This window comes from Littorina saxatilis, linkage group LG12, assembly GCF_037325665.1.
Source record: "Littorina saxatilis isolate snail1 linkage group LG12, US_GU_Lsax_2.0, whole genome shotgun sequence".
NCBI lineage: Eukaryota > Metazoa > Mollusca > Gastropoda > Littorinimorpha > Littorinidae > Littorina > Littorina saxatilis.
Genome location: NC_090256.1, coordinates 55,735,088 through 55,762,537, shown reverse-complemented (window position 1 = coordinate 55,762,537; position 27,450 = coordinate 55,735,088). Strand labels below are relative to the sequence as shown.

The 27,450-nt window shown below is 43.9% G+C and overlaps 3 protein-coding genes across 4 annotated transcripts in view; 2 read left to right on the top strand and 1 right to left on the bottom strand.

Moving 5' to 3' along the window:
• The window catches only part of LOC138982313 (WW domain-binding protein 1-like), a 38,717-nt gene that overhangs the window by 3,743 nt on the left and 7,524 nt on the right, over window positions 1-27,450 (top strand). The window lies entirely within an intron of this gene.
• On the top strand, window positions 1,848-22,302 carry LOC138982282 (uncharacterized). Of its 2 annotated transcripts, XM_070355530.1 has the most exons (8): window positions 1,848-2,217; window positions 3,445-3,530; window positions 4,207-4,371; window positions 4,837-5,724; window positions 6,512-6,670; window positions 7,196-7,735; window positions 15,847-16,005; window positions 16,520-22,302. In XM_070355530.1, the coding sequence occupies exons 1-8, from the start codon at window positions 2,120-2,122 to the stop codon at window positions 18,841-18,843; spliced, it is 4,419 nt and encodes a 1,472-aa protein (XP_070211631.1). In that variant the 5' UTR covers window positions 1,848-2,119; the 3' UTR covers window positions 18,844-22,302. The 2 variants fall into 2 exon arrangements, with proteins under 2 accessions (XP_070211631.1, XP_070211632.1); XM_070355531.1 differs by lacking the exon at window positions 7,196-7,735.
• On the bottom strand, window positions 7,906-12,609 carry LOC138982283 (uncharacterized). The gene is made up of 2 exons (XM_070355532.1): window positions 10,656-12,609; window positions 7,906-10,403 (listed from the first exon to the last, which is right to left on the bottom strand). Exons 1-2 carry the CDS (start codon window positions 12,076-12,078, stop codon window positions 8,677-8,679), a joined length of 3,150 nt encoding a protein of 1,049 aa, XP_070211633.1. The 5' UTR covers window positions 12,079-12,609; the 3' UTR covers window positions 7,906-8,676.

Sequence of the window (27,450 nt, the reverse complement as noted above, 5' to 3'; positions counted from 1 at the left end):
TCAAAACTTGACTAAATGTAACAAGTCGCGTAAGGCGAAAATACAACATTTAGTCAAGTAGCTGTCGAACTCACAGAATGAAACTGAACGCAATGCAACGCAGCAAGACCGTATACTCGTAGCATCGTCAGTCCACCGCGCACGGCAAAGGCAGTGAAATTGACAAGAAGAGCGGGGTAGTACTTGCGCTGAGAAGGATAGCACGCTTTTCTGTACCTCTCTTCGTTTTAACTTTCTGAGCGTGTTTTTAATCCAAACATATCATATCTATATGTTTTTGGAATCAGGAACCGACAAGGAATAAGATGAAGGTGTTTTTAAATTGATTTGGACATTTTAATTTTGATAATAATTTTTATATTTTTAATTTTCAGAGCTTGTTTTTAATCCAAATATAACATATTTATATATTTTTGTAATCAGAAAATGATAAAGAATAAGATGTACGTAAATTTGGATCGTTTTATAAAAAAAATAATTTTTTTACAATTTTCAGATTTTTAATGACCAAACTCACTCATTAGTTTTTAAGCCACCACACTGAAATGCAATACCAAACCCCGGCCTTCGTCGAAGATTACTTGACCAAAATTTCAACCAATTTGGTTGAAAAATGAGAGCGTGACAGTGCCGCCTCAACTTTCACGAAAAGCCGGATATGACGTCATCAAAGACATTTATTGAAAAAATGAAAAAAACGTATGGGGATTTCATACCCAGGAACTCTCATGTCAAATTTCATAAAGATCGGTCCAGTAGTTTAGTCTGAATCGCTCTACACACACACACAGACAGACACACACACACACACACACACACACACACACACACATACACCACGACCCTCGTCTCGATTCCCCCCTCTACGTTAAAATATTTAGTCAAAACTTGACTAAATATAAAAAGAGGATTAATACCATGCTAATTGGAAAGAGTGTTATAATTTAATGGTAGAGAATACAAGGGGACTGTGCTTTACTGATTGGGTACACTTTTCTGAGTTTTTTTGTGCAATATATATATGTCGTGCCGAATTCACGGAATTGTCGAATTCGCGGAATCGGCAACATTTTTGCCCATTTCGCGTAATGGGCAAAACGCTGCCCATTACGTGAAATCGGCAGCGTTTTGCCGAAAATGCGGAAAGGCTTCTAAAATTTGCCCATTTCGCAAAAGCGACAGCTAGTCTGTTACTTTTTGTGTCACCAGAACATTGCATTAACATTGCTTTGCCTCCCTACTATGTTTTATATGGTCTATGTTGGTCTGTGTCGAGCATAACTCCGGAAATGCATGAAAACTACACTTTCTGCAATAACTTGCCATAACTTATCGATTATCCCCGAGTACGCTAGTACAAGGGTCCAGCAGACTTCAATTGTGTGTCTGTGTGTGTGTCTCGACTAACAGCTTATTGCTGGGAAACTACTGGGCGCAGTTCGTTCAAAAGTTGATACACTAACTTGATAATAGGTCCAATTGATCGTATTAAAACTTCATAATGTTACCTGGGACCTAAATGCGAAATAAACCACAAAAAAACGACTTGGCGGTGGGAGGAATTCGCGGTGCAACAGCCAGCCAGGCAGTCTGATAGAACGGTGCAAGGTCTCGGCAAACCAAGACTATGCTATACTCGTAGCAAAGCCGCCGAATGGTACCGTAAACCAAGAATAGTGACGTAAGAAAATAGAATGTCGTCTTTTGATTTGGAACTAGACGTGTTTTAGAATGGAGATGTGGTAGTGTGTGTGTGTGTGTGTGTGTGTGTGTGTGTGTGTGTGTGTGGGTGTGTGTGTAAGAGAGAGAGAGAAGGAGTGAGGGAGAGAGAGAGTGTGTGTGTGTGTGTGTGTGTGTGCGTTTGTCTACCTTACGTTATGAGGTAGTGTGTACACCTTTTCACCGGGCCTAAGGGGTATCAAAAATTTATGGGGTATTTTTTCCTATTCCCCACAAGGCAAACCCCTTAGACCGCTTACAAATATCATTGTGATGCGTTTTATATGATTATCTGCAATACCCCATAGTAACGCCCGGGAACCCGTGCCTACACACACACACAGTGGGTGATTTCAGCTGCACACACAGTTTTTATTGGAGAAGATAATGAGGTGACGTCATGGTGACATCACGTCCTTCGGCGCATGCGCAAGTGGACAAGTTCAGGCATGTGCGTGACGCCATTTGTATTTTGTTCACTGCGGCAGACTCATTGAGGTAAGTTTGTGCCAAACCTTTATTTGTACACCAGACAGTTTTCAGAATTTCAGAATGGTTTCACCATGTCGGCACTGTAGACAGTTAGTGGTCATATATTTGGCGTCAGCTGAAATTCTTCTCAGAAGACTTCTGTTGTCTCGACTTTGTAAAAGTTTGTTGTAGATCTATACTCGGAGACCCGGTTTCCGTGCTAATAAGGGTTTTCGTCACCTTTCATTGAAGCTTGAAAAGCTTCCTTTCAAAATATATGCGGCTTGTTAAGTTCAATCAAAACAGAAACGGACGAGACCAAAATTTAGACTCGGCATGATCAAGAAGCAGAAATGTACGGGAAAGAACGAAGCATGTGACAATGGCCACTTCTTCAAACCGTCCCCTGTTTCCGTGCAACTGAAACTTTTATTAGAAAATCGATTTAATTTACCGATTTTTGACCTGCTTGATGTCATGAAGAGTCGAACACGTCTTTACTCTTCCGTTCAATAGCTCTTGTTTGAAAAGTTTTAGGTTTCGGTCGCAAAGGCAACGCGTATTCCCAAATGGTGAATCCGCAAATGGTTTCGTTCATTTGGTCACTTTATCGCACGGGGTTGCCCGTCCACGGATATAAGACGTATTACTGGTGTTACGATTTTTCTTAACAAACTGAGCTGATTTTCAATCAAAATGAGGCACTTTCCCAATCATTTAGATCATGCAGTAGCAGACGACAACATGTAAGATTTTCAAACGTGCGTCTGGATCGCAAGTGAGGCTGTCAAAGATTCTCAAAATAGTGCCTTAGGAAAAATGCTCCATTTTCGCTCGGAGAGATTCAAGAAAACAAAATCGTTATCAGTTGATCGGCATCGTCCGTGATTTTTGGCACAGATCTCGTCTGACCACTCCTGCGTTAAACTTCGTCACCAATGACGTCAAAATCCTTGGCAGAATAGACTGCAACCCGAAAATAGCGTTTGCACGGAAACTGGGTTCCCGTCCTGTAAAGTTGTTCTTTTCTTGTCTTCTTCCTTTTCTTCCATCTTCTTCTCTTTCTTCCATTTTATCTTCTTCTCCCCCTGTTCAGTCTTCGTCTTTTCCTTCTTCTTCTCTATCTTTTCCTTCTTCCTTCTCCTCGCAAACGTCTACCAGTGAAATGGCCCTTTCAGAAGCCCTTCAGGAACTAGTTGCTCAATTGGTTTGTTTCTGTTGTACATGTACTCAGTACTGGTTTGTTTTTTTCAGGTTTGAAATGTCGCAGAAGTTTCCCCCCAATAGCAGAGGCAGCATGCTTCTGAAGCTGGCTTTGAATCAGCTCAAAGCTACAGCAGGTAAGCTTCGCAAAACAAATTTCAGAAGAACAAAAACATTTCAGACTTTACATTCACAGCGCTGTGACTGTGAGCATTTCTTCTTTATGTGGAAGTTTGTATAATTATGTGGCCGTCCATGATACTGGGAAACTGATTTGGTACACAGATGTTTGGGGTTTATGGCAGCTGGGACATGATATGATAGTGGAATTTAGATGCTTGAAACAGTTTGGCTGAAAAATGGGTTTTTGTTGACGCAAGTGCTGATCATGATGTTGGTTACATGGTTTCCAAGTTGATTCTCTGTCACCAAAACAATTTTATAGCAAACAACTTTGAACTGGGTCACATATAAAGCTACAATATATGAGAAGGGCATAATAAAAGAATGGCATTATTAACAGCCAATAAGTGTTTTCTCCAAAATCACACCTGTGATTACACAACATTGTGTAAATTACATGGAAGCCATGCCCAGTATCGTGGATGGCCTCATATACATATATGAATAAGGAGCGTTTGACTACAGGTGAGAGATTAAATATCAATAACAGGGTTTCCGTATTCGCCCCAAATAAGACGAACATACAAACAATACAAAATGTAAACCTTCAACGAATAGCTGCCTGAAATTCAGTGAAAATTGCCTGAAAAAAAAAAGTTTTCACATAACATTTTTTCTGTGTGGTGGCAGAAACTCCTAGTGACGGCATTGTACAAGTGGAAGAGGTGAACAAAACGGACAATAGGACCAACACCATTGGCTTCAATGCGCGTCCGGGACGCCCACCTGAGCTTTCACGCAGTCTAGGGCAGGGTACGAGGCAAGGATTTCATCAGTCAGCCGAATCTGCTGGAGGTGAGGCCTTCATCTTTTCTGTATTCTTTTGTATAATCAGGTGTGAAACTTTTCAGGTTCCCAGGCATTATTAAATTCTGAAAGAGCTATATATATATATACAACAACAGCTGCCAGGTTTCACCCATGTATAATTATTTGCTTTGAATTGATGGGTATTTGAACTCTCAGAAACACATTAGTTCATTTAGTACATAATGTCCTACGGCCTTAGTGCCTATTAAGTTAGTGCCTATGTAAAAACCATGGGTTGTTTTGCACCCACGAGGTACTGCGCGTAAGTTTTTTAGCGGGTATTGCGAAGGTTAACCCCTTGTCTATCGATCGTAGAATAAGACGTGTCGTTGTATCATCCCATGTCTGGATCAACAGATAGAGGGGTAAAGCAAATTCTCAGAAAGGGACAAAGTGAATTTGAAAAACTCAATTGTGCTATGTTCATTGTATTTTCTTTCTTATTTGCAGGCCGAGATAGGGATGAGAAGTCCAGGGACTCGGAGTCCAGCAGGATGAGGCGCTGTCAGAGCTGCTCCCCTGGAGACAGCGACCGCAGCGAAAGGTCATGCAGGTCAAGGTCCAAGGAGAGGGCAAGAAGGTCACGATCACCCAGAGAGGATAAGCTGAAAGAAGAGAAGGAGAGGGACAAGGAGAGAGACAGGAGCAGAGAGAAGGAACGAGACAAAGACAGTGGGCGAGACAGATGCAGCAGGGACGACAACAGAGACAGAGATCCCGTTCGCACAGACAGGGAGAGGTCTTCCGGCCAAGAACGTGACCAAGATCAGTTTGAGCGAGAGAAGAGAGACCGTGACCGCAGCCCGAGAGAGAGCAGGAGCAGAGAGGACGACCCAGACAAAGAGAGGAAAGATAGAGATTCGGAGGGGGACAGTGACAGCGGAAGAGACAGAGGTCGGGGCAGAGACGAAGGAAGGGGGAGGAACAGAGACAGAGACGCAGGAAGGGATAGAGACGGAGGAAGAGACAGAGGTCGGGGCAGAGACGAAGGAAGGGGGAGGAACAGAGACATAGACGCAGGAAGGGATAGAGACGGAGGAAGAGACAGAGATAAGGGAAAAAAAAGGTACCGAGAGCGAGAGGGCAGACAGCGAGAGAGAAACCAGGAGAGAGAGGACGAGGTCCGCTTTGTCAAGACCGGCTGGAGGTCAGGCGGTGACTGCGACAGGAACCGAGAGGACAGTGGGGGCCGGGGTGGTCACCGTGGCAACGACAGAAGGGACTTCCCTGGGCGCCAGGGATGCCCACCTCAGTCTTCACGCAGTCCAGGGCAGGGTGCCAGGCCAAAGACCAGCGACGGAAGGCGAGGATTTCGTCAACCAGCTGAACCTGCTAGAGGTGAGGCCTTCATCTTTTCTATATTATTTTGTATAATCAGGTGTGAAACTTTTCAGGATCCCAGGCATTTTTATATTCTGAAAGAGCTATATATACAACAACAGCTGCCAGGTTTCACCCATGTATAATTATTTGCTTTGAATTGATGGGTCATTGAACTCTCAGAAACACATTAGTTCATTGAGTGTAATGTCCTTTGGTCTTACCTGACTGAAAAGTGTTTTGTAAGTGTCTGATGTGCATTTTTTTAAAGTTTTTAGATGACCAGCGCTTTTTAATCATATGTGTGTGTGTCCATGCATCTTAACATCATTGTAGGGTAATGTGTGTATCTAATCCAAAGTCAAGGTTGTGGTGGTACACACACATTGTGGGGTAGTCATTGTGTTAGCTCTGACAAATCTGTGCGCCTTTTTCAACTTCAATTTATGTTTCCTTCATTGTCAACCATATCTGAAAGAGAACACTACTGGGCAAAGAAGCAAAAATGAAGCGGTGCACACTTTCATATGATTGTGTGAAAAATATTAAACTGTATGTGTGTGCGTTCATCTACCTTACGTTAGCAGGTAGTGTGTGTATCTATTCACTGGGTCTATGGGGTATCTAAAATTTATGAAGAAGGGGTGCACACTATCCCCACCTTTTCCATTTCCATTGATCCCTATGTGTAACCTACATTCATACCAAGTTTTATCAAATTGTCCTGAATTCTGATCAGAGTATCTTAACAACCTTAACATGTATTTGTTTTTTCTTTGGCCTAATTAAATCTCTTTGTTTCCAGAGTGGTCTTCTTACAGCGACTCGGACGATGACTATCTTCCCGGCTCAGAAGATGACACTGACTCGAGCAACAATGACGCCACAGCACCATGTGGAGTGCCAGGGACCACCAGTGAACCCGACGAGTCCATCATCTATCCCTTTCTACGTAAATCTGATGGTTAGTTAGTCTCATCCTTTTTTTATATAATTATTAGCATTCGTTTTACGTTAAAAAGGTTGAATAAGGATTACATGTGGATAACAATCATGTAGTTTCTAAAAAAGAGGTAAGTTTTCTTTGATAAGTGTTTTTGTTTTGTTATGTAATTTTTTGTTGTATTCCATCGTAATTAAAGACTGAGGTATGTTGACAGCAACTTGAGCAAGTAATAAAGTTAACATGAACGGTGTGGGGGTGGGGGTAATCATGTGTAATGTTACACTGATTGACTGCACATGCCTATGCCTATGTACATTCTATTGGTCCACGGCAAACTGACCTTTGACATCGGCCATTGTCGGAGATGTGATCGAGCGGTGGGACCATTTTGGTTTCACCAATTCCGAACTCTGTTTTTAGTTTGTCTGTCTGCTGGGCTATAAGCAATATGTAATAATATTTCTGACTCCAGCTAAAAAAATTCAGTAAGTTGTGAATAAAAAAATAAAAGTATGCGTTCTTGTGTGTGTGTGTGTGGAACAGGTGCAAGTTGGTCACCAGGTATTCCATCTGAATCTCTAAAAGCTGCAGGTCTCTACACCTCATCACAGCCACCCTCTTCTTCATCGTCCAGAAGCATCACTCGACCAAGCGGGAGTAAATCTTCATCCCAGCCAGCATCTAAACCCAGTGACAGCGGAAGAGACAGAGGTCGGGGCAGAGACGAAGGAAGGGGGAGGAACAGAGACCGAGACATAGACGCAGGAAGGGATAGAGACGGAGGAAGAGACAGAGATAAGGGAAAAAACAGGTACCGAGAGCGAGAGGGCAGACAGCGAGAGAGAAACCAGGAGAGAGAGGGCGAGGACCGCTTTGTCAAGACCGGCTGGAGGTCAGGCGGTGACTGCGACAGGAACCGAGAGGACAGTGGGGGCCGGGGTGGTCACCGTGGCAACGACAGAAGGGACTTCCCTGGGCGCCAGGGATGCCCACCTCAGTCTTCACGCAGTCCAGGGCAGGGTGCCAGGCCAAAGACCAGCGACGGAAGGCGGGGATTTCGTCAACCAGCCGAACCTGCTAGAGGTGAGGCCTTCATCTTTTCTATATTATTTTGTATAATCAGGTGTGAAACTTTTCAGGATCCCAGGCATTTTTATATTCTGAAAGAGCTATATATATACAACAACAGCTGCCAGGTTTCACCCATGTATAATTAGGTACCGGCAGTCAAAAAATGAGTCTGAAAAATCTCCTAATGTTTTGAGATGTTCTTATTCTTCTGTATAAAACAAGAATAACAAAACAAAAAGTAAGGTTCTATCTCAAATACTTCCTGAGATATCTGATTTTTAAAGTTTACAGTTAGCGTTAAGCGGTGCGTATTCACATTTTCTCCATTTTTGAGGTCACACACCATTTGAGTACTAAGTAAATGCCCATCTTAAACAAGTTTATCTTGCTAACATGTGCCTGCAGAACACAAAAATATCAATGAAATAGGATAGTACACTTGTACTGAAGCTGTCAATATTGAAAAAAAGGCTATTTGGGGGCGTGGCAAATGGCAGAAAATTGATAATTGGGCACGTTTAGGAATTTTTTTAACAAACAAAAAGACATCAAAACACATTAATTCTTCTGATTTCTACTCTCAATAGTATATACTTAAGAAATCTTCAATTACAGACATGTGGTTGTCTTCATTCAGTCACAATGAGGGAGCCAAAATCAGGAATTTCACCATTTTGACAGGCGGAAATGAAGATCGGAGGAACCCTGAAATATGCAAACTTTAACTGCCTGTAACTTTTGAACTACTGGACAAATATGCATCAAATTTTGACAGCAGTCACAAAATGCAACATACTCTTGGATACATCTCTTTTGTGGAAATTGAACACACCACTTTTGAAAGTTAATTCTTAAAAATATCAGAAAAAAGTAAAGACCTTCTGTAACGAAACTGAATCACAAATGACAGAAATCCACTTACTCACTGATTGTGATCTGCCTGGTTTTACTTATCAACAGTACTTCTCCACATACAAGTTATATTGTTCCTGGAGAGTGCTGTTTGGGACATGCCACATCCGTGCATTTGTGGAGATCGGTTCTAACAAAAAGTCCCATGCAAACACAAACACACTGCTGACGGTGTCACTGTCTTCTTTGGCTGGCCAAGAAAATCTGTTGTTGTCCAGAGAGCTCTTCTTTAAAAAGTTTACTTTTGCCTCATCTGCGCTTAGAATGTTTGTAACAGTGCCCACATGAAATGTTTCATCGTAGAACACTGCCACTGTCTGACCTGTCTGGGCAAATGAAAACCCGTCGCTATCTACTCGCTGGTCGTTCTCATGCTCTGAAGCAGAGGAGTCGGACTCTGATGGCTCGTCTTCCTCATCAAGGTTGTTGTCCACCCTGTCCCTGTGTTCTGGGAATGGGTCCTGGGACGCAAGGAACTCCTTCAGAGACTGTTCCAGGCCTGGAAGGTCCTGTGTGAGCTTCAGAAGCTCAGACTTGAATCCCAGGACATGCCGGAAAAAGCGAATCTGGGTCTTCAGAGCAGCCAGTTTTTCTCTTTGCAGAGCTTTTCGTTCTAGCAGCCTGTCGACATCACCAGCACTGCTGCAGGCTCCCCCATCTTGACGGATCTCTTGAGCAATATCTGCCTTCTCCCTTGCCTTCTTCTGTCGATCTGCCTCTGTCCGCTGCTGCTGAAGCTGTAGCTTCTGTCTTTTGCTGGCTTTCACCTCTCTGTCATTCTCTCGGTGACGCTTTCGCATTTCAGGACCACTACTGGATGCATTCAGAAGAAGTTGCCTTTGTTCCTCATTGGACTTCTGGTTGAACCAAGCCTTCATTGTTTTGTTCCGTTTCAACATGGTCAGAGTGCTGTGGTGGTGGACTGAGGAGTTGCGGTGCGTGTAAATGGAAATATCGAGATCCCCAAAGCAGGCTTCTCCCAAGAGGTTGGTGATGTGTGAATGCCGCAGCCGCTCCAACACTTGTGGATCCTGAACAGCATGGTATCGGCCACCAGGCAGGAAGTCGTCCAACTGTCGCTCAGTGACAGCAACAAAGTTGACACAGAAGTGGCTGAAGGCACGCTGCACTTTCTGTTGTGTCGCCTCATCCAGATCTAGGAGTGCTGCAAGTGACGATGCGTCTGGTACTTGGATACTGAAGAGTGACGGCACATGGGGGCTGAAAATGGAGGCACTGTAATCTCTCCACTCTCTCAGCTGTGCGTGCAGCTCCACAACAGGCAAGAAAAACTCTGCATAGCTCGTCTCCCCAGCACACAGTAGAGTCCAGTAAGGTCCTGTGATCCTCTCGTAGACCATGGCAAGCGTGGCAACAAAAACGTTCACCTCTTCACTCTGGGCATCCTTCAACACACTTTCCAGCTTCTGGTTCCTGCTCGGCATGTAATCTGACAGGAACTCTATGATGTCGTCACGGTGTGCCAGCAGCTTTGTTGCACCATAAAAGATGCTGTTAAACCGGTTAGATTTGAAGCTTGGCACAGTAGACGTCTTGTTGGTCATCTCACAGTATGCAAGCCATGCATCTCTGCAGCCACATTGATCATCGCCCCTGGGTCCTAGAACCTTGCAGGCCATCCGCACATAGCGAACAGCTGCTGCCTCCTTTGCCTGCCAATGTCCAAACTGAGCTGCGTTGTCTCGGCCAATACGCTGCTGCCCCCACTCGGTCTGTAGTTCTTTCAGTGACTTCTCTGCACTTGTGCCTGAAACAGTCAGAATTAAGAATATAAGATACAGCATTCAGTGATTCACACACATTTGCTGACATTGTAGAGATACAAAGTGATACTAGATAGTAATACAGAACAAACACACAGTTTAAAATACAGACTTAAAAATGTATCATTTACACATTACATTTACAGCACACTCTGCATAGAGGTTAACCTTTATAATAGACACAGACACTGATACAGTGAAACACATGTACAAAGCTGTGAAATGTGTTTACTCACCAAGTCCAAGCAAGTAATGGGCGTTGCAGTACAGGAACTGGAGATCCTCCTCTGTCCCCAGGGTTGCCTTTCTGAGGTCGTTGAAGTCTTTCTTCATGAGCTTGTTTGGAGCGGCTCTGTCAGACATCAGTCCTGAACACTTCTGCAGAGCTGCTTTGAAGCAGCGTTCTGTGTCGTCTTTGTCGTAGACTTGCGCCACTTCTTGGAGGAGACTGACGGTAACATCCACAAGAGTCTTGGCGTCTTCTGTAGCTACCTCTGTGAATCCACAGCTGAGGGACCCTGCACTTGTGGTCACTTGTTGACCCACATATTTCCGGTGGTCCCGTGTTGTTCCGTCAAAATGAATATCAAAATTGTCAGAGTCAAGCACAGTCTCGGCAACATGGTATTTAGCCAGGTAGTGCCCTTGATCCGCAAACCGCAGAGATGTGCGTTCAGATGGTACATCTTTGTCGTCGATATCGGTGTGGAACAGATTGCGCGCAACTGTTTGGATGACATGGCCACTGTTCTTTGCAGAAACCCCACAAGAAATGAGTCCAATGGTAGTTTTGATGACATCATGCGTGAATTTCTTCCTGGGGCCCTCCTCTGTTGTCTTCACAGTATGTACTACAGCTTCTTCAAGAAGATCAGCAGTCAGCTGATTATGTCTGTCCAAGTCTTGTTGTCGCTTCTCCTTCACACTGTTCAATTTGGCTCTCAGACTTGAATTAGCAGTCTGACACAACTTGAGTTTGTGCTTCAGACGCTCAATTGTTTGAATGCACCCACCATCCTCATGATCTTTCAGATTTTCTTCTCTCTTTTTTAAGTTGGTTTCCTGCCTTTTCAGTCTCTTGTAAAAGTTTGTTTGCCGAATTTTGCCGATGTACTCCTTGGCACTGCACAACTGGGTTTCCACACATTTTATGTGAGATGCACTACGTTCAGCTTTGCCTTGAAGTTTTGTCAAGTCTGCCTGCAAGGTGGTTACGCTTTGAGTTTTCTCTTTGAGAAGGTCCTTGTAAATCATCTCTCGGTTCTTTGCTTCCAACAGACTCCCACTGAGCTCTTCATTGCTCCTGCGTAGTGCAGCTAACTGCCTGCCACTTGATGCAATCTTTAGATGAGTCAATTCATCTCCGGTTGGATGGTCAGCTGGGGGTGTTGCAGGTGCATTCTCTATTGCACAAGGCACAACAGACGGGACAGTAGGCATCGCAGATACCAGGGGAAAATGAGACTGCTGTTGAAATAAATAGTCTTTCAGCTTCGCCTCGTTGTTGCCTCTGTGCAGACTTTTAGAGAAAGTGTCATATGGTTTGCGTACTTTGTCGAGTCTTGCTCTAAGCTGCTTGTCAGACAAGTCTGAAATGTTAAGTCCAACATGTGTAAACCACTGCCTGCACAAAGTATGCCTCTCGTCTTTCTGGAACATGAGTAAGTCAATTAGTGTCCCATTTGTCACTAGTTCTGTAGGGCTGGGCAGGTCACACAGAGAGTCAGGAGACAGAAGATGGCGTCTTGTAAGTCACAACTTCTGCAAGAAGGGCCCAATGTTTCTGGTATTAATTTCCTCGCCCACATCAGCATACACAAATGCAACAATATCACCTTCACTAGAGTGGACTTCAGCAGCTTGTTTGTTTGCACGCCTGACCTCTTCCTTCAGGGTTGTATGAAGAAGAAGACTGTTGTCACAGATGGAAGAAAACAGAGTCTCCATATCCTCCCATGATTTCCCAAGCTGAAGCCGCAACTGATCAAGTTGGATGAGGAGACGATTTGTAAGGACTTGATGCTTGGGGAGGGCAACTTTTCTCCCTCGTCCTGCGCTTGACATCCATCTGCTTAGTCGATCAAAGTTGTCATCTTCTGAATAAAATAAAAACAAAACTCATGAGTAAATTGACATCTTTAAATCAAATGGTTTGTCTCATCTGTGTTTTGTTTTGAACTCTATGATAATAGTTACTTCACTTTTGCTCTAAAAAATTTTTTTTAAAAGAGAGAGAGAGAGAGCACTTAAATGTGGACTTTTGCACTTCTAAAACTATATCTGAGAAGCAATTGCGTGTAAACAAGGTGCACTTTTCACGTAAAGAATTATTTCTTTCAGGCTACAACACGAAAAAAGCCAAATAGTAGAACACGAAACCTGACTGAGTTATTCTTTGAAACCTTCGACGCCTTACTTCCGGTCTAACACTTTCGTACACAACAGTCAATATCTACGCTTAAATGTGCCATCCTGTTACAATAATGACAAAAATACTATCAAATAAGTTCAAAGTATCAACCAAAGTACATAAAGTCAACAGAAAAGACAGCAAGAAAAATAAAAAGCTTCGACACCAGTAGCGTATGAGCGAAACACAGTACAATTTCAGACCGGTCCACTTCACCACTTTGATTTACAATCTACACGAAGATACAGACAAGAGAAACAAAATATAGGCCTAAGCTTCTTTAGATAACTTTAATACAACAAAACAAAACAATATTTACCGATGAAAGGCCTGAATGCGTTGAGCCAAGGGTAATCTGTACTGTTCTCAATCGCAGCATTTGAACCTCGATTCGCCATTGTTGACATGCGAACATGTGTGTGGTTTGAATGTGAAGGTCGGCTTTCCCGGCTTGCGATTGGCTCCCATTGACCTGACCTCTTAGTTTCGTATATCACTGTTTTCAGCAGAAAACAAGCTTTCCAGCGCACTATAAGACTTGCAGTGTATTTTGTACGGTTTGTGAGATACAAAGGTTTAAAAACAAGCAATAGTTTTGAACTAAAAGTTCAAAATTTTCCATCCATTCTTTGGGAATAAAACTTATACGAAAACAATCTACAGGAAGAGATGAACCAAAATATGGTAATTATATGCTAATTTGAAGGTTGTGGGGTCAAGGAGAAAGGAATTTCCCCAACAGCTGTAGATCGTGGTTCAAAGCAACGCGAGAAAAGGAGCGTCAGCCACCGAGGGATTTGCCGACCGTGGTCAAGTTTGGAATTAAATTTCTCTCTCACACACTCATATTTGACAAAACAAGACACATTAATAAAAGATTGAAAAAATGATCTTTATTTTGATACCATTTTTTTTAAAATTTGGTTAGTAATTGCTGAAGCAGAGTAAGTTGAAAAGTGCCATATTTCACTCAAGTTTTGCCTTTCCCGCACTGCTGCTGATAGCACTGCCGGTACCTAGTATAATTATTTGCTTTGAATTGATGGGTCATTGAACTCTCAGAAACACATTAGTTCATTGAGTGTAATGTCCTTTGGTCTTACCTGACTGAAAAGTGTTTTGTAAGTGTCTGATGTGCATTTTTTTAAAGTTTTTAGATGACCAGCGCTTTTTAATCATATGTGTGTGTGTCCATGCATCTTAACATCATTGTGGGGTAATGTGTGTATTTAATCCAAAGCCAAGGTTGTGGTGGTACACACACATTGAGAGGTAGTCATTGTGTTAGCTCTGACAAATCTGTGCGTCTTTTTCAACTTCAATTTATGTTTCCTTCATTGTCAACCATATCTGAAAGAGAACACTACTGGGCAAAGAAGCAAAAATGAAGCGGTGCACACTTTCATATATGATTGTGTGAAAAATATTAAACTGTGTGTGTGTGCGTTCATCTACCTTACGTTAGCAGGTAGTGTGTGTATCTATTCACTGGGTCTATGGGGTATCTAAAATTTATGAAGAAGGGGTGCACACTATCCCCACCTTTTCCATTTCCATTGATCCCTATGTGTAACCTACATTCATACCAAGTTTTATCAAATTGTCCTGAATTCTGATCAGTGTCTGATGTGCATTTTTTTAAAAGTTTTTTAGATGACCAGCGCTTTTTAATCATATGTGTGTGTGTCCATGCATCTTAACATCATTGTGGGGTAATGTGTATATTTAATCCAAAGCCAAGGTTGTGGTGGTACACACACATTGTGAGGTAGTCATTGTGTTAGCTCTGACAAATCTGTGCGTCTTTTTCAACTTCAATTTATGTTTCCTTCATTGTCAGCCATATCTGAAAGAGAACACTACTGGGCAAAGAAGCAAAAATGAAGTGGTGCACACTTTCATATGATTGTGTGAAAAATATTAAACTGTGTGTGTGTGCGTTCATCTACCTTACGTTAGCAGGTAGTGTGTGTATCCATTCACTGGGTCTATGGGGTATCTAAAATTTATGAAGAAGGGGTGCACACTATCCCCACCTTTTCCATTTCCATTGATCCCTATGTGTAACCTACATTCATACCAAGTTTTTATCAAGTTGTCCTGAATTCTGATCAGAGTATCTTAACAACCTTAACATGTATTTTTGACTCACATGCGAAGCAAAGTGAGTCTATGTACTCACCCTAGTCGTCCGGGCGGCCGTCCGTCCGTCCGAAAACTTAAACGTTGGATTTTTCTCAGACACTATTAGGCCTATCAGCACCAAATGTGGCATGATGGTGCATGGTGACAAGGCCTCAAAAAGCATACATGGTAACTTGACCTTGCATCAAGGTCAAGGTCACAGGGGCCATAAATGTTGTCTCAAAAACAGCTATTTTTCACATTTTCCCAATTTTCTCCCAAGCTATTGATAATGGCTACCTCACCTATACGTGGTTTATAGATCAAAGTAAGCCCTATCTTTTGATATAAGTTTGGTTGATCTTGCTGCAAGGTCAAGGTCACAGGGGTCCTTCAAATTTGGATTGTATGCATATTTTAAAGTGACCTTGACCCTTAACTATGGAAGTTAACTCTTCCAAACTTTCCTAATTGGGTGAGGCACATGTTATTCTTTCATACTGATACACTTTTGGTTACGTATCTTCAAGGTCAAGGTCACTTTGACCGCTCTGAATTGTGACCAAAACAGGTCTGTGAACCACTAAAATTGACCTTGTCTCTTGGTAGAAACTCATACTAAACACTGTTGTGCTTCTGGTTGTTAAAATTAACAGTCTTGTCTTGGGTGACCTTGACCTTGGGTGAAGGTCATGTGTATTTAGGTAGGAAAAATTTGCAAAAGTTGCAAAAAAAGTGTTCTTAGTGTAATTTGCCATGTTGTTGTTTGACCTTGACCTTCAAGGTCACTTGAAAGTCAAGGTCATATTGAGGTCAAGGTCATGCATGTGAGTCGTATGAGCTTTGCTCTTCTTGTTTTTTTCTTTGGCCTAATTAAATCTGTTTGTTTCCAGAGTGGTCTTCTTACAGCGACTCGGACGATGACTATCTTCCCGGCTCAGAAGATGACACTGACTCGAGCAACAATGACGCCACAGCACCATGTGGAGTGCCAGGGACCACCAGTGAATCCGATGAGTCCATCATCTTTCCCTTTCTACGTAAATCTGATGGTTAGTTAGTCTCATCCTTTTTTTATTAGCATTCGTATTACGTTAAAAAGGTTGAATAAGGATTACATGTGGATAACAATCATGTAGTTTCTAAAAAAGAGGTAAGTTTTCTTTGATAAGTGTTTTTGTTTTGTTATGTAATTTTTTGTTGTATTCCATTGTAATTAAAGACTGAGGTATGTTGACAGCAATTTGAGCAAGTAATAAAGTTAACATGAACGGTGTGGGGGTGGGGGTAATCATGTGTAATGTTACACTGATTGACTGCACATGCCTATGCCTATGTACATTCTATTGGTCCACGGCAAACTGACCTTTGACATCGGCCATTGTCGGAGATGTGATCGAGCGGTGGGACCATTTTGGTTTCACCAATTCCGAACTCTGTTTTTAGTTTGTCTGTCTGCTGGGCTATAAGCAATATGTAATAATATTTCTGACTCTAGCTAAAAAAATTCAGTAAGTTGTGAATAAAAAAATAAAAGTATGCGTTCTTGTGTGTGTGTGTGAACAGGTGCAAGGTGGTCACCAGGTATTCCATCTGAATCTCTAAAAGCTGCAGGTCTCTACACCTCATCACAGCCACCCTCTTCTTCATCGTCCAGAAGCATCACTCGACCAAGCGGGAGTAAATCTTCATCCCAGCCAGCATCTAAACCTTCATCGTCGACCAATACTCGACCAAGCGGCATAAGAATCCATATTGCCGCAAATACAAATGGCAAAAGAGTGTACGATAAAGAGAACTGGTGCAAGTTCTGTAACTCCCCAAGCACCAACCTCGCTAAACACCAGTTTTCGAAACATAAGAAGGAACCTGAAATAGTGGAAATTTTGTCTAAACCCAAGAACTCAGCAGAAAGGCGTTTTCTGCTGGAAAGAGTGCGGAACCTTGGTAACTATAATCACAACTGTCGCGTTCTTAAAAAAAACAAGGGTAAACTAATACCCTGGCGATCACCCTCAGAAAAAGTGAACCCTCTGTGCTACATCCCCTGTGAATTTTGCCTGGGCTTCTTTGTAAGAAACGAACTGTGGCGGCACCAACAACGCTGCAAATTCCGGAAAACTTCAAAAAACGGAAGAAACGTCATATCCAGAGCTGAATCTTTGCTTCCATCCAACATGGAGTGCAGCGGAGGCTTGAAGGAAAACATTTTTGATGGCATGCATTCTGATGGCTTCACTTTTGTTGCTAAAAGAGATCACCTCATTGTGAAGTTCGGCGAAAAACTGTATCAGAAACATGGCCACTTGCAGCACAGACGACAATTCATGCGGCAAAAAATCAGAGAGCTTGCCCGGTTCTTGTTGGTAGCCAGAGAAGAGGACTCTACAATCACAGCACTTCAATCTTGTATTCGTCCCGACAAGTTCCTTGTGGTGATTTCTGCTGTCAAAAAACTCTGTGGGTATGATTCACTCACACATGTTTATGAAAATCCATCACTGGCCCTTAAGATTGGGCATTCTCTCAAGAAGTGTGCGACAATTCTGAGAAGTCAAGCACTCATAGAGGGAAACAGTGAACTGCAGCAAGTGTCTGCGGACTTTGTGGATCTATGCGATTCTGACTGGAAAGAACACATCTCATCTGCTGCCCTCTCAACATTGGCCTCAAAGCAAAACAACAAGCCACATGTTCTGCCACTGACGGAAGACATGAAGAAAGTGACAAAATATATGGCGGAGGAAAGGGAACGGTGCTTGAACACCCTGAGGTCAGAGCCAACAGTTGCAGCATGGCATGCTCTTGCTAAGGTTTCACTGTCGAACATCATCATGTTCAATCGTCGCAGGAGTGGTGAAGCTGCCAGGATTTTGCTTACAGACTTTGAAGCGGCAAAGGAGAATTCCTTGCCTGAGGATGACATCCTAAGCGCTCTCTCGGACATGGAGAAAGAACTTGTCGCTCACTTCACACGAGTTGAGGTGTGTGGCAAAAGAGGACGCAGAGTGCCTGTGCTGTTAACGAAAGCAATGCATGCCGAAATTGAGCAGCTACTGCTTTCTCGTGAAGAGGTTGGTGTAATGTCGTCCAACCCGTACGTCTTTGCCAGACCTTATTTTGACTCAGAGCAACATCTCGCTGGTCACACCTGTCTCAAAGAAGCCGTTGAAGCAAGCGGGGCCCAGAATCCACAAAACATCACCAGCACAAAGCTTCGGAAGCACTTGGCTACTGTCTCACAAATACTGAACTTAAGCGAGCACGAACTGGAGCAAGTCTGTGGATTTTTAGGTCACAATATCTTGGTGCATCGTGAGTACTATCGGCTCCCAAGTGACACATATCAGTTGGCGAAAGTAAGCCGTCTGTTGATGGCAGCGGAAACTGGGGAGATCTCAAAGTTTCAAGGAAAATCTCTCAGTGACATCCATCTGAACAAAGATTTGGAGTTTCAAGACTCTGAGATTGAGGAAGAAGAAGAGGTGGAAATAGATGACCTGATGCCTGCTCATACTACATCAACCAGCCACAGTGTTGCTGAAGAAGGAAACTCTTCAACAGCATCATCTCATGAACTTCCTACGGTTTCCTCGTCTTGTCAGAATGAGAAACGAGCATTGCACAAAAAAAGGGAGCAGAAACCGTGGCGGCATGGACAAAAAGACTTTCTCTCTCCAGATCAGAACAAAGCCATCTGTACGCATTTCAGCAGCTTCATTGACAGCTTTCGTGTTCCCGCAAAGGCGGATTGCGATAACATTCTGGCCAAAGAACCTTTGCTGCAGGCAAAATCTTGGCTGAAAATTAAGTGCACTGTTAGGAATGCAATTGAAAAAAGAAAGCGAGAACTCAAGAGAGTTCAGAATCCTTCATCTGTCAACACTTGAAACGGAAACAACCAACGTCGCGGCATGGAAAAAAAGACTTTCTCACACCGGATCAGAACAACTGGCAAACTAAAAGAACTATTGTCATTGTAAACTTTCCATGGTTTGTGTATTATATACTCCAATGATCCCGCAGTGGGGCACTGCGGTTATGAAATTAAAAGCCCCTCCTGTTTTTGGAACCGCAGGAGCTTTCTAGTTTGCTGTTAGGTAGATTTTTGGTTCCTCTTTCCTGTCATGCTCTCTTTTTCTTCATGAATTCTTTTCTTTTTTCTGCCTTCTTGCTCATTCACCTGTATTTTTTCCAAAAATCTCTTCTCTTGCCGCTTGTCTCGCGATTCATGTATAGTTTAATCTGTTAGTGTTCTGATGTAAGTCCAGCAGTAGATAGGTTAAGCCTATTTTAACATACTGGAAACTGGTAATCTTCCAGTAGGTATTAATTTAGTTTTACTAAAGCCTGCTGGGACACAAGTAATGGGTTAGTGCATTTGTAAACAGGAATCGCTTGACAAGTGGCCCCCTTCATCCCCCCCTTCCTCGTCCTGATATGGCTCTGCGTAGTCGGCTGGACGTTAAGCAACAAATAAACAAACAAACAAACAAATACTCCAATGAGTCAGTGTGTGAAATATAAACATTTAGAATGCGTTATTGAATTATTGCGGCCAGTTGAAATTTTTGTCAAAAATCCTGTAATGTCATTTTAACCATTTTGGTTATTTTCAAATTTCTCATCAAAAATGTGTGATTTGGATTAAAAAAAAAAAATCCATAAAGCAGTGTCTCCTTGCGCGGAAACAACTTGCGGTCGCCGCGCGGCTGCCGCAAGTTATAACGTAATATGGTCACAATGTGTTGTAGTGATTTCTGCCGCATGCGTTCTTTTTTTCTTTCGCTCCTGGAGCGAATTGCTTGCGGTCGCCGTGCGGCAGAAATCCCTGCAATACATTGTGACTAAATGACGTCACAGCTTGCGGCTGCCGCAAGTTGTTTCGCGCATGGAGACACTGCTTTATGGATGTACGTGTGTAACAATGACACAATCTTCCTAAAGTAGGTATTAGCTCCGTATTTTTTGGCCATTCATGAGTAAATATATATGTGTCGTGGAGTTTGGCTTGTTTTCCAACCTCATGTGCCCGGAGTCACGCGGCTTGCAGGGTGGCTGTGTGGTGGTGGGTCTGAGGACTCTGGGTGAGCGGTGGGTTTCAACGGCTGGCTCACTGCGCTGGTTCAGCACTGTAGCGGATGGCGAGGCTTTGGGCTTGTGTGTTTTTGTTTTGTTTTTTGGTTTTTAAGGCAACTGTCACTGACTTATTGTGGGTTTCTGACAATGATTGATGTGTAGGTAATTGAAATTGTAGTTATTAAGCATGTGGGGTCCTGATTTGGCCTTCGTGGTCCGCGGGACCCGTAAAGCAAAATTAAAATGAAACGAAATTATATGTGTCAAAGTAGCATTCTATATTTTCTCTCTTCGATCTTTTGCTGGTTGCTTTGACTTCTGGGTGCTCATTCAGCTGTATTTTTTCCAACTGAGCTATCCAGGCGGACAGTATACAGGCACACAGTACACTAACATCCAGTACTTCACTACAGGCACACAGTAGGGGAGGGTGGGGCAGGTAGGGTCAGGGGCAGGTTGGGTCACCTTGAATAACTCTCACAATTGAAAAGATATTCCCGTTTCGTTTCCGATCTATGTTTTTGAATGTCCCAGTGCGTCCCTATCGCCAATTTGTTTGAATGGTAGTGATGTGCAAGTATGGATCCGGTGGTTTCACCATGAAATTTGACAGTAAGTGACTTTTTTGACTCTCATACTTTTTGTTCTATACGTGAATTAACAGGGTGCTCATGGATGATATCTTTAGTATACACACCTGATTCATTTTAGAAGTGAATTGTGCTGTTTAAATTCGTATTTAAATTGAATCGAAACGTAACAGACCGATTTCTTTGTGCACCCTGTGCGGGGCAGGTAGGGTATGGGCAGGTTGGGTCAGTGACTCGACCTGCCCCGTCATTACCCAACCTGCCCCTTCTTTACATATAGAGAATACTACATGGCTTGCTGTGTCGTACCAGATTTACACGAGTTTTTTTAATTTAATATTGAACTGCGAGCGAAAGCCATGTAGTATTCTGTTTATCCTACATATTTTACTTACGTGTATTTAACTGAAAATGTCCTGCAGTCGAGGCATTGTAAAAGCTGGTTGGCCTTGAGACCTGGGTCAATGATCGGTACTTGCAATCTGAACACAGCTGCCTGTCCAGACACTGACCTTCTTACCCGGGGTCAATGACCGAGTTTTTATATGAGAGGAAAGTCTCTGAAGGATTGGTCAGCGCAGAATAAGATAAGAGAGGGGTTGAAGTGAATAGCGCAAAGAGGGGGGAGGGAGGGGGGGTAGTAGCTATTTTGACTGCTGATGCAATCGCCAGCGGCTCGTGGCACTGGAGGGGTGGTGACACGGTCAAGTGAGGCGGAGAGGGGTAGCTGTCTAGCCACTGTGTCTGGCCTTGATTGGTGGTAGTCCTGAGTCCTTCTCAAAGTGGGGGGGGGGGGGGGGGGGGATGAGTGGGCAGTAGAGAAGTGACAGACGACTTTGTGCTTCAGCGAAATTTGAACCCGCACGGCGGGCGATTTCAGCAGAATTTCGAACCCGCCCGACGCGATTTGAACCCGCCGGGGGCGATCGGGCGACCGCCAATATTCAGCCCTGTAAGCAGTGGAAAAACAGGTCCCTGCCAGACTTGCTTGACATGACCTCATTTACATGATATACACACGTGTGATTTGAACGATTATTATCTCACGAGTGTCTCTCTCACGTATGTAGGATAAATTTGTTATTGCATGAAATATGAATCATAGGTGAATTTGTTTGTATGTACGCGCGCGATTGTGTGTTGATGGGTGCGTGTATTTCATGTGTATGAGTTATAAATATTGTTTGTGTTACAGAATGACAGGTTCTGTTTATTGCAACAGCAACGGCACCATTTGTATTCAACCCTGACCTCTTATTTCAGTTATGTTTTTAATAACAACACGCACAGACATGCGAAGTTATGTTATTTTCCATTGATGTTTTTTAATATTATTTTTTGCTTCGTGTTTGTTTTTGGTAAGTTGTTACTATTGGCAATTTTCTTGTTCTTCTTTGTTTGGTTGGTTGTTTTCATATCTCAATTATGTACACAGGTTAATTGTGGTATCGTTCAGCTAGTCAATTTATTAATTTACCTTTATTTTGGCAGGATAATAGCTGGTTTTCTCAAGTTGACCCAACCTTCCCCACAGGGGTACCCAACCTGCCCCGTGGTGGGGCAGGTTGGGTATTTTTGGTGACCTTTTTATTTATCGTTTATCTCTCATGATTAGAACGATTTATTTTCGAATGTTGAATTATTGTATTGCAAAAGGATTAAAGTTTTCTTAAAAAGTTGTTTGAAATGTTTTCACTGGTTAATCTTTGAATGAGAGTGAAAAAGGATTTTTTTGACCCTACCTGCCCCACCCTCCCCTACACCATACACAACACTCCACTACAGGCACACAGTACATGTACACTAATAGACAGTACTACACTATAGGCACACAGTACACTCATACACAACACTACACTACAGACACACAGCACATTCATCCACAACTCATTCTTCCTTCCAAAATCAAGAATTCAATACATGTACCAGTTTACCATATCATTTCTGATCACATTTCATCAGACATTTCTATAGTTAAAATTAATAAAATTTAGTTTAGAGCCTCGCTAATTTAAGATTAATAAAATTTAAATTAAAAACTTGTGTGACCATGGTTATATTATTATTAATTATTATTATTATACTACATGATTTTTTGAAATTTTACAGAAAACGCAGTATTTTTACTCCAAAGATGATTATATTTGACACAGTAACATAAAACATATTTTTTTACTTTTAGGAGCAAATTCACACAAAAAAGCATATTTAGTGTGTGTACACGTGTAACGGATGACACAGGACCAAAAGCAATCAACATATTACATTATTAATATATTATGACATTTCTAGCACATGACATCACCAGCACAAAGGTTCAAAGCAACAGCTAATAATAAAATACACACACACACTTTGTGAGGTACTTCCTGTCAGCTCATGAATATTCATTATGCATAATACCCCATTATGATGGTGTAATACTTGCAAATTTTTTCAGAAGCTATTACATTAATATTGCTTTTATCCAGACCCACAGCATCTCATTTGTCAGTAAAAGAAACCATTTCAGACATTTAAGCCCAACTGTTCGAAATAAGTGGTAATTATCAAGTACCTCACAGTGGTAGTGATTTTAGGGCAGGGCAAAAGTACCCCACAGATGTAGGTAGACGAGTATGTGTGTGTGTGTGTGTGTGTGTGTGTGTGTGTGTGTGTGTGTGTGTGTGTGTGTGTGTGTGTGTGTGTGTGTGAATGTCTGAGGAGTACTCGGGTCCAGCGCGAGCGTTTTTTATTGCAACATCTATCCATTCGAGTATCTAGTTGTCTAAGTGTGATTAAATTACATATTCTTACTCCGAATCACATATAAGCATTGACGCAGTCAGAGATGCTAAGGTCCTGAAAATCGCTACCCGTCTAACAGTCAAAGGGAAGCAACCCCACAAACAAAAAAGTGTAAGTGGAAGCGTAGCTAGGGACGCTAGCCATGGGGGTTACCTCCCCTTGGAGTGACCTACGTCACTATCGCTTCCCGAGCACGTGGTAGAACTCATACGACTTTTTTTCACTCAGAGGAGAAGGTCGCTTTTTCTATCGCTTCTGTACTGCGTTACACTCTCAGTCATGCTTGGGTAGACACTCGAAGCAGGTCAGGCACCAACAGTAGCCTACTTCGGCTCAGTAACCGATTTGGAACAGGCTGCATCTCACAGCCTCGGTGCATAGGGATGTGAGCGTTTCTGAAAGTTTAACTTGTGCCCGTTCATGACTCTTTCTCTCACTGAGAAGGACTCTGGTATGATATACTCGGGAGTCACTCTCGTTCATAGTGAGGAGATTGGCGACGCCTCTCTCGTTCTTGTGGTCACCTGGAGAGTTTGTCTTACTCAGTTCTGAGTGGACATCCTTCGGCACTGATCGTTTCCATGTTTGGCACTACAGCAAGCGCTCACCAGGACTCTTGCTTCCTTCCTAGGTCGTTTACATTCATAGCTTCTTGCTAGTGAATTTTACGTTCAGACCTTTCCCGCTAGCGCTTAAGCCGCTTTGGGATTCACCCTCTCAAGACTGATTCAGGTCCATTTAAATTCAGAACTGGTTTAACACTTGACAAGTCAGTGGTTGGACCCTAGCTGGATTTCTCGGGATAGCGGTCTTTTACGATCACGGAAGTTAAACAATTTCGAGCTCTGTTAGTCCTAGGATGGGTGACCTCTGCTATCACCTAGGGCATCGTTTTCTGATACGCATTTAACCAGATCTCCAAGAGAAAGAAACTGTTTTTAGCTTCATGTTACAGACCACCAAGAAGAACAGATGAGGGGTACACCAGAGAGGCGACATCAGAAATTGACAAGCTGAAAGAAAAGGCAAAGAAGAACATCTTGATCGTCGGTGGTGACTTCAACTTACCAGACATCAACTGGAATACCACTAATGTTGCTGGACGCCAGTACCCAGAGCGGGTGAACAGAGCATACCTGGACACCATTGCAGACGCTGGCATGGAGCAGCTAGTACGATTCCCTACGCGCAAGAGCAACACCCTGAACCTGATCATAACAACACACCCAGGCCTCAGCCAGCGTTGTAGACCCCTACCGTCTATCGGCAACAGCGACCATGACATCGTCCTCTTTGACTGTGCCCTCGCCCCCTTCAGACCACGTCTGACTCGCCGGAAAATCACCTTGTGGAAGAAAGCCGACACTGAGGGCATCAAGCAAGACTTCCCTGACTTCACTCCTGAATTCATGGCCGCCCCAGATGACGTCCATGGACTGTGGTCTCTTCTCAAGTCCAAGACTCATGAGATCATGGAGAACCGAGTACCAAGCAAGATGTCTGCCAGCCGCTACTCCCACCCATGGATGAACACTGACATCAGAAGAGCCATACGAAGAAAACAACGAGCCCACAAGAAAGCAAGAAAGACAGGGAAAAAGCGTGACCGCGACAGGTACAGGCGACTACAGCAAGAGGTCAAGTTCCACATCAGAGACGCCCACAAGCAGTACATGGAAGACATCGTCAGTGAAGACTTCACTACAAACAGCAAGAAGTTCTGGGCCTACGTGAAAAGCAAGGGGCAAGACTCTGCTGGAGTTTCACCACTGAAGAACGCAGATGGCTTCCTGCAGAGCGACAGCGCCAAGAAGGCGGAGATCCTGAACGAACAGTTCCAGAGGGCGTTCACCACCGAGGACACATCTCGCATCCCCAGTATGGGCGACAGCCCTTTCCCGGCGATGGATGATATCCACATTGACGAAGGTGGTGTCCGCAAGCTCCTGAGGAACCTGAAGACGGACAAGGCAACTGGATCAGACTCCATTCCAGCCTTCATCTTGAAGATGGCTGCTGACCAACTGGCGCCCATCCTTGTTCGACTGTTCCAGCTCTCGTTGGATACTGGGGAGGTCCCGCTTGACTGGCGCCAGGCCTGGGTGGTGCCTATCTTCAAGAAAGGGGAACGACACCTTGCAGCCAACTACCGCCCTGTCTCGCTCATCTCCATCACCTGCAAGATACTCGAGCACGTGGTGCACAGCTCCATCATGAAGCACTTTGACCACCATGCCATCCTTACCAACTGTCAACATGGCTTTCGGCGTAAACGCTCATGCGAAACCCAGCTCATCGTCACAGTCCATGAAATTGCCCGGCAGCTAGCAGAGGGAGCCCAGGTCGACGCCATCCTGTTGGACTTCTCCAAAGCCTTCGACAAGGTGCCCCACGCCCGCCTGCTCACGAAACTGGCTTACTACGGAGTGAGAAACGACACCCTCAAGTGGATCTCTGCCTTCCTCAGTCAGCGTCAACAGCAGGTGGCCTTGGAGGGCGTCCTATCGTCTCCAGTCGGAGTGCAGTCCGGAGTTCCGCCGGGGACCGTCCTGGGTCCTCTCCTGTTTTTAGCCTTCATCAACGACCTCCCTGAATCCGTTCAGTTCAGCAGCGTCAAACTCTTTGCAGACGACTCCCTACTCTTCAAACGTATATCCTCTCCAGCGGACAGTCTGCAGCTCCAACAGGACCTATCCAGCCTCGAACAGTGGGAATCAACATGGCAGATGGAGTTCAACCCCAGCAAGTGCACCGTCATCCGCATTGCCCCGAACAAGAAGAAGCCCATCCTGCCAACTTCCTACAGCCTCCATGGACAGACTCTGGAAACAACACCATCCAGCAAGTACCTAGGGGTCTTAATCTCCGATGACCTGTCCTGGAGCAGCCACGTGCAAGCGACTGTCAACAAGGGCAACAGAACTGTGGGCTTCTTGCGGCGGAACTTCCGGGAGTGCACCACCACCGTCAGAGCTGCTACGTACAAGGCCATGGTCAGACCGGTCCTTGACTACGCCTCGCCAGTCTGGGACCCGATCTCTCAGAAAGACGTCACGGAGCTTGAAAAAGTCCAACGCAGAGCAGCCCGTTACGTCCACAACAACTAAAGCGATCGGACCCCAGGCTGTGTGACCAGCATGCTGAAGACCCTCCAATGGGAACCACTCGCCGACAGAAGACTCGCCAACCGCCTCACTATGCTCTACAAGATCAACAACGGCATAGTCGACATCAACAAGGCCGAGTTCTACACCTCTGGCGACAGCCGCACCAGAGGAGCCCAGAGACTGTTCCAGGAGAGGGCATCCCATCCTGTTCTCTTCAACTCCTTTTTCCCCCGAACACTGCGTCAGTGGAACAAGCTCGACCCTAAGACCACAGTTGCTCCTTCACTGGAGTCCTTCCAAGCTGGTCTGGGTCGTACCCACGGACTTGCCTCGCTGACACAGTAACCCTGCAGCTCTTCGTGTAAATAGTTTTATACTTTTAACCATCTTCTCGGAGTTATTGGGTCACCCACCACCAGTAACCAATTACTCAGTACTCCGCCGCTGGACTACAGACGTTCGGATGAACCCAGTCCACATCAAGAAAGAAGAAGAAGAAGAACCAGCCGGTTGTGTACTGCTTTCAGAGCGTCCTCTTTCGCGGCTCCCTTTAGGGAGCTGCGGCTCTAAGTTTTGCTCCTTTTGGCGCGGTCACCACGCTTGGCAGCAATTTTGGGAGCGGGGGTTTGCTGTTTAGCGAATCTCGGTTCTTTTTTGAGAAGAGGGCTCATTTTTGTCGAAACTGGAATTTATTTCTTTTGGTTTTGGTTTTAAGTCATTTCCTTTGACTCTTCTTTGTGAGGAGTCTAGAAAATGCCAGAATTGTTCCGGCAGTTTTGCCATGCCTCTCGTCAGTAAACAGGGGAGAAGGCTTCTTGCCCCTGTTTCATTACGAACGATTAACGTCTCCCACTTGGAGACTACGGCGCTGTGGCTTACTCAAGCTCTAACCTTTTCAGCGCTTCACTCCCAGGAGGGGGTTTGCTCTCGGTCA

Excerpts from the sequence above, each read along its gene's own strand:
- LOC138982282 (XM_070355530.1), top strand. The coding sequence starts at position 2,120 with ATGGTGACATCACGTCCTTCGGCGCATGCGCAAGTGGACAAGTTCAGG. Across the intron at positions 3,531-4,206 it reads TCAGCTCAAAGCTACAGCAG|AAACTCCTAGTGACGGCATT; the intron begins GTAAGCTTCGCA and ends GTGTGGTGGCAG. Across the intron at positions 5,725-6,511 it reads ACCAGCTGAACCTGCTAGAG|AGTGGTCTTCTTACAGCGAC; the intron begins GTGAGGCCTTCA and ends CTTTGTTTCCAG.
- LOC138982283 (XM_070355532.1), bottom strand. The coding sequence starts at position 12,078 with ATGTTCCAGAAAGACGAGAGGCATACTTTGTGCAGGCAGTGGTTTACA. Across the intron at positions 10,404-10,655 it reads CCATTACTTGCTTGGACTTG|GCACAAGTGCAGAGAAGTCA; the intron begins GTGAGTAAACAC and ends TGACTGTTTCAG.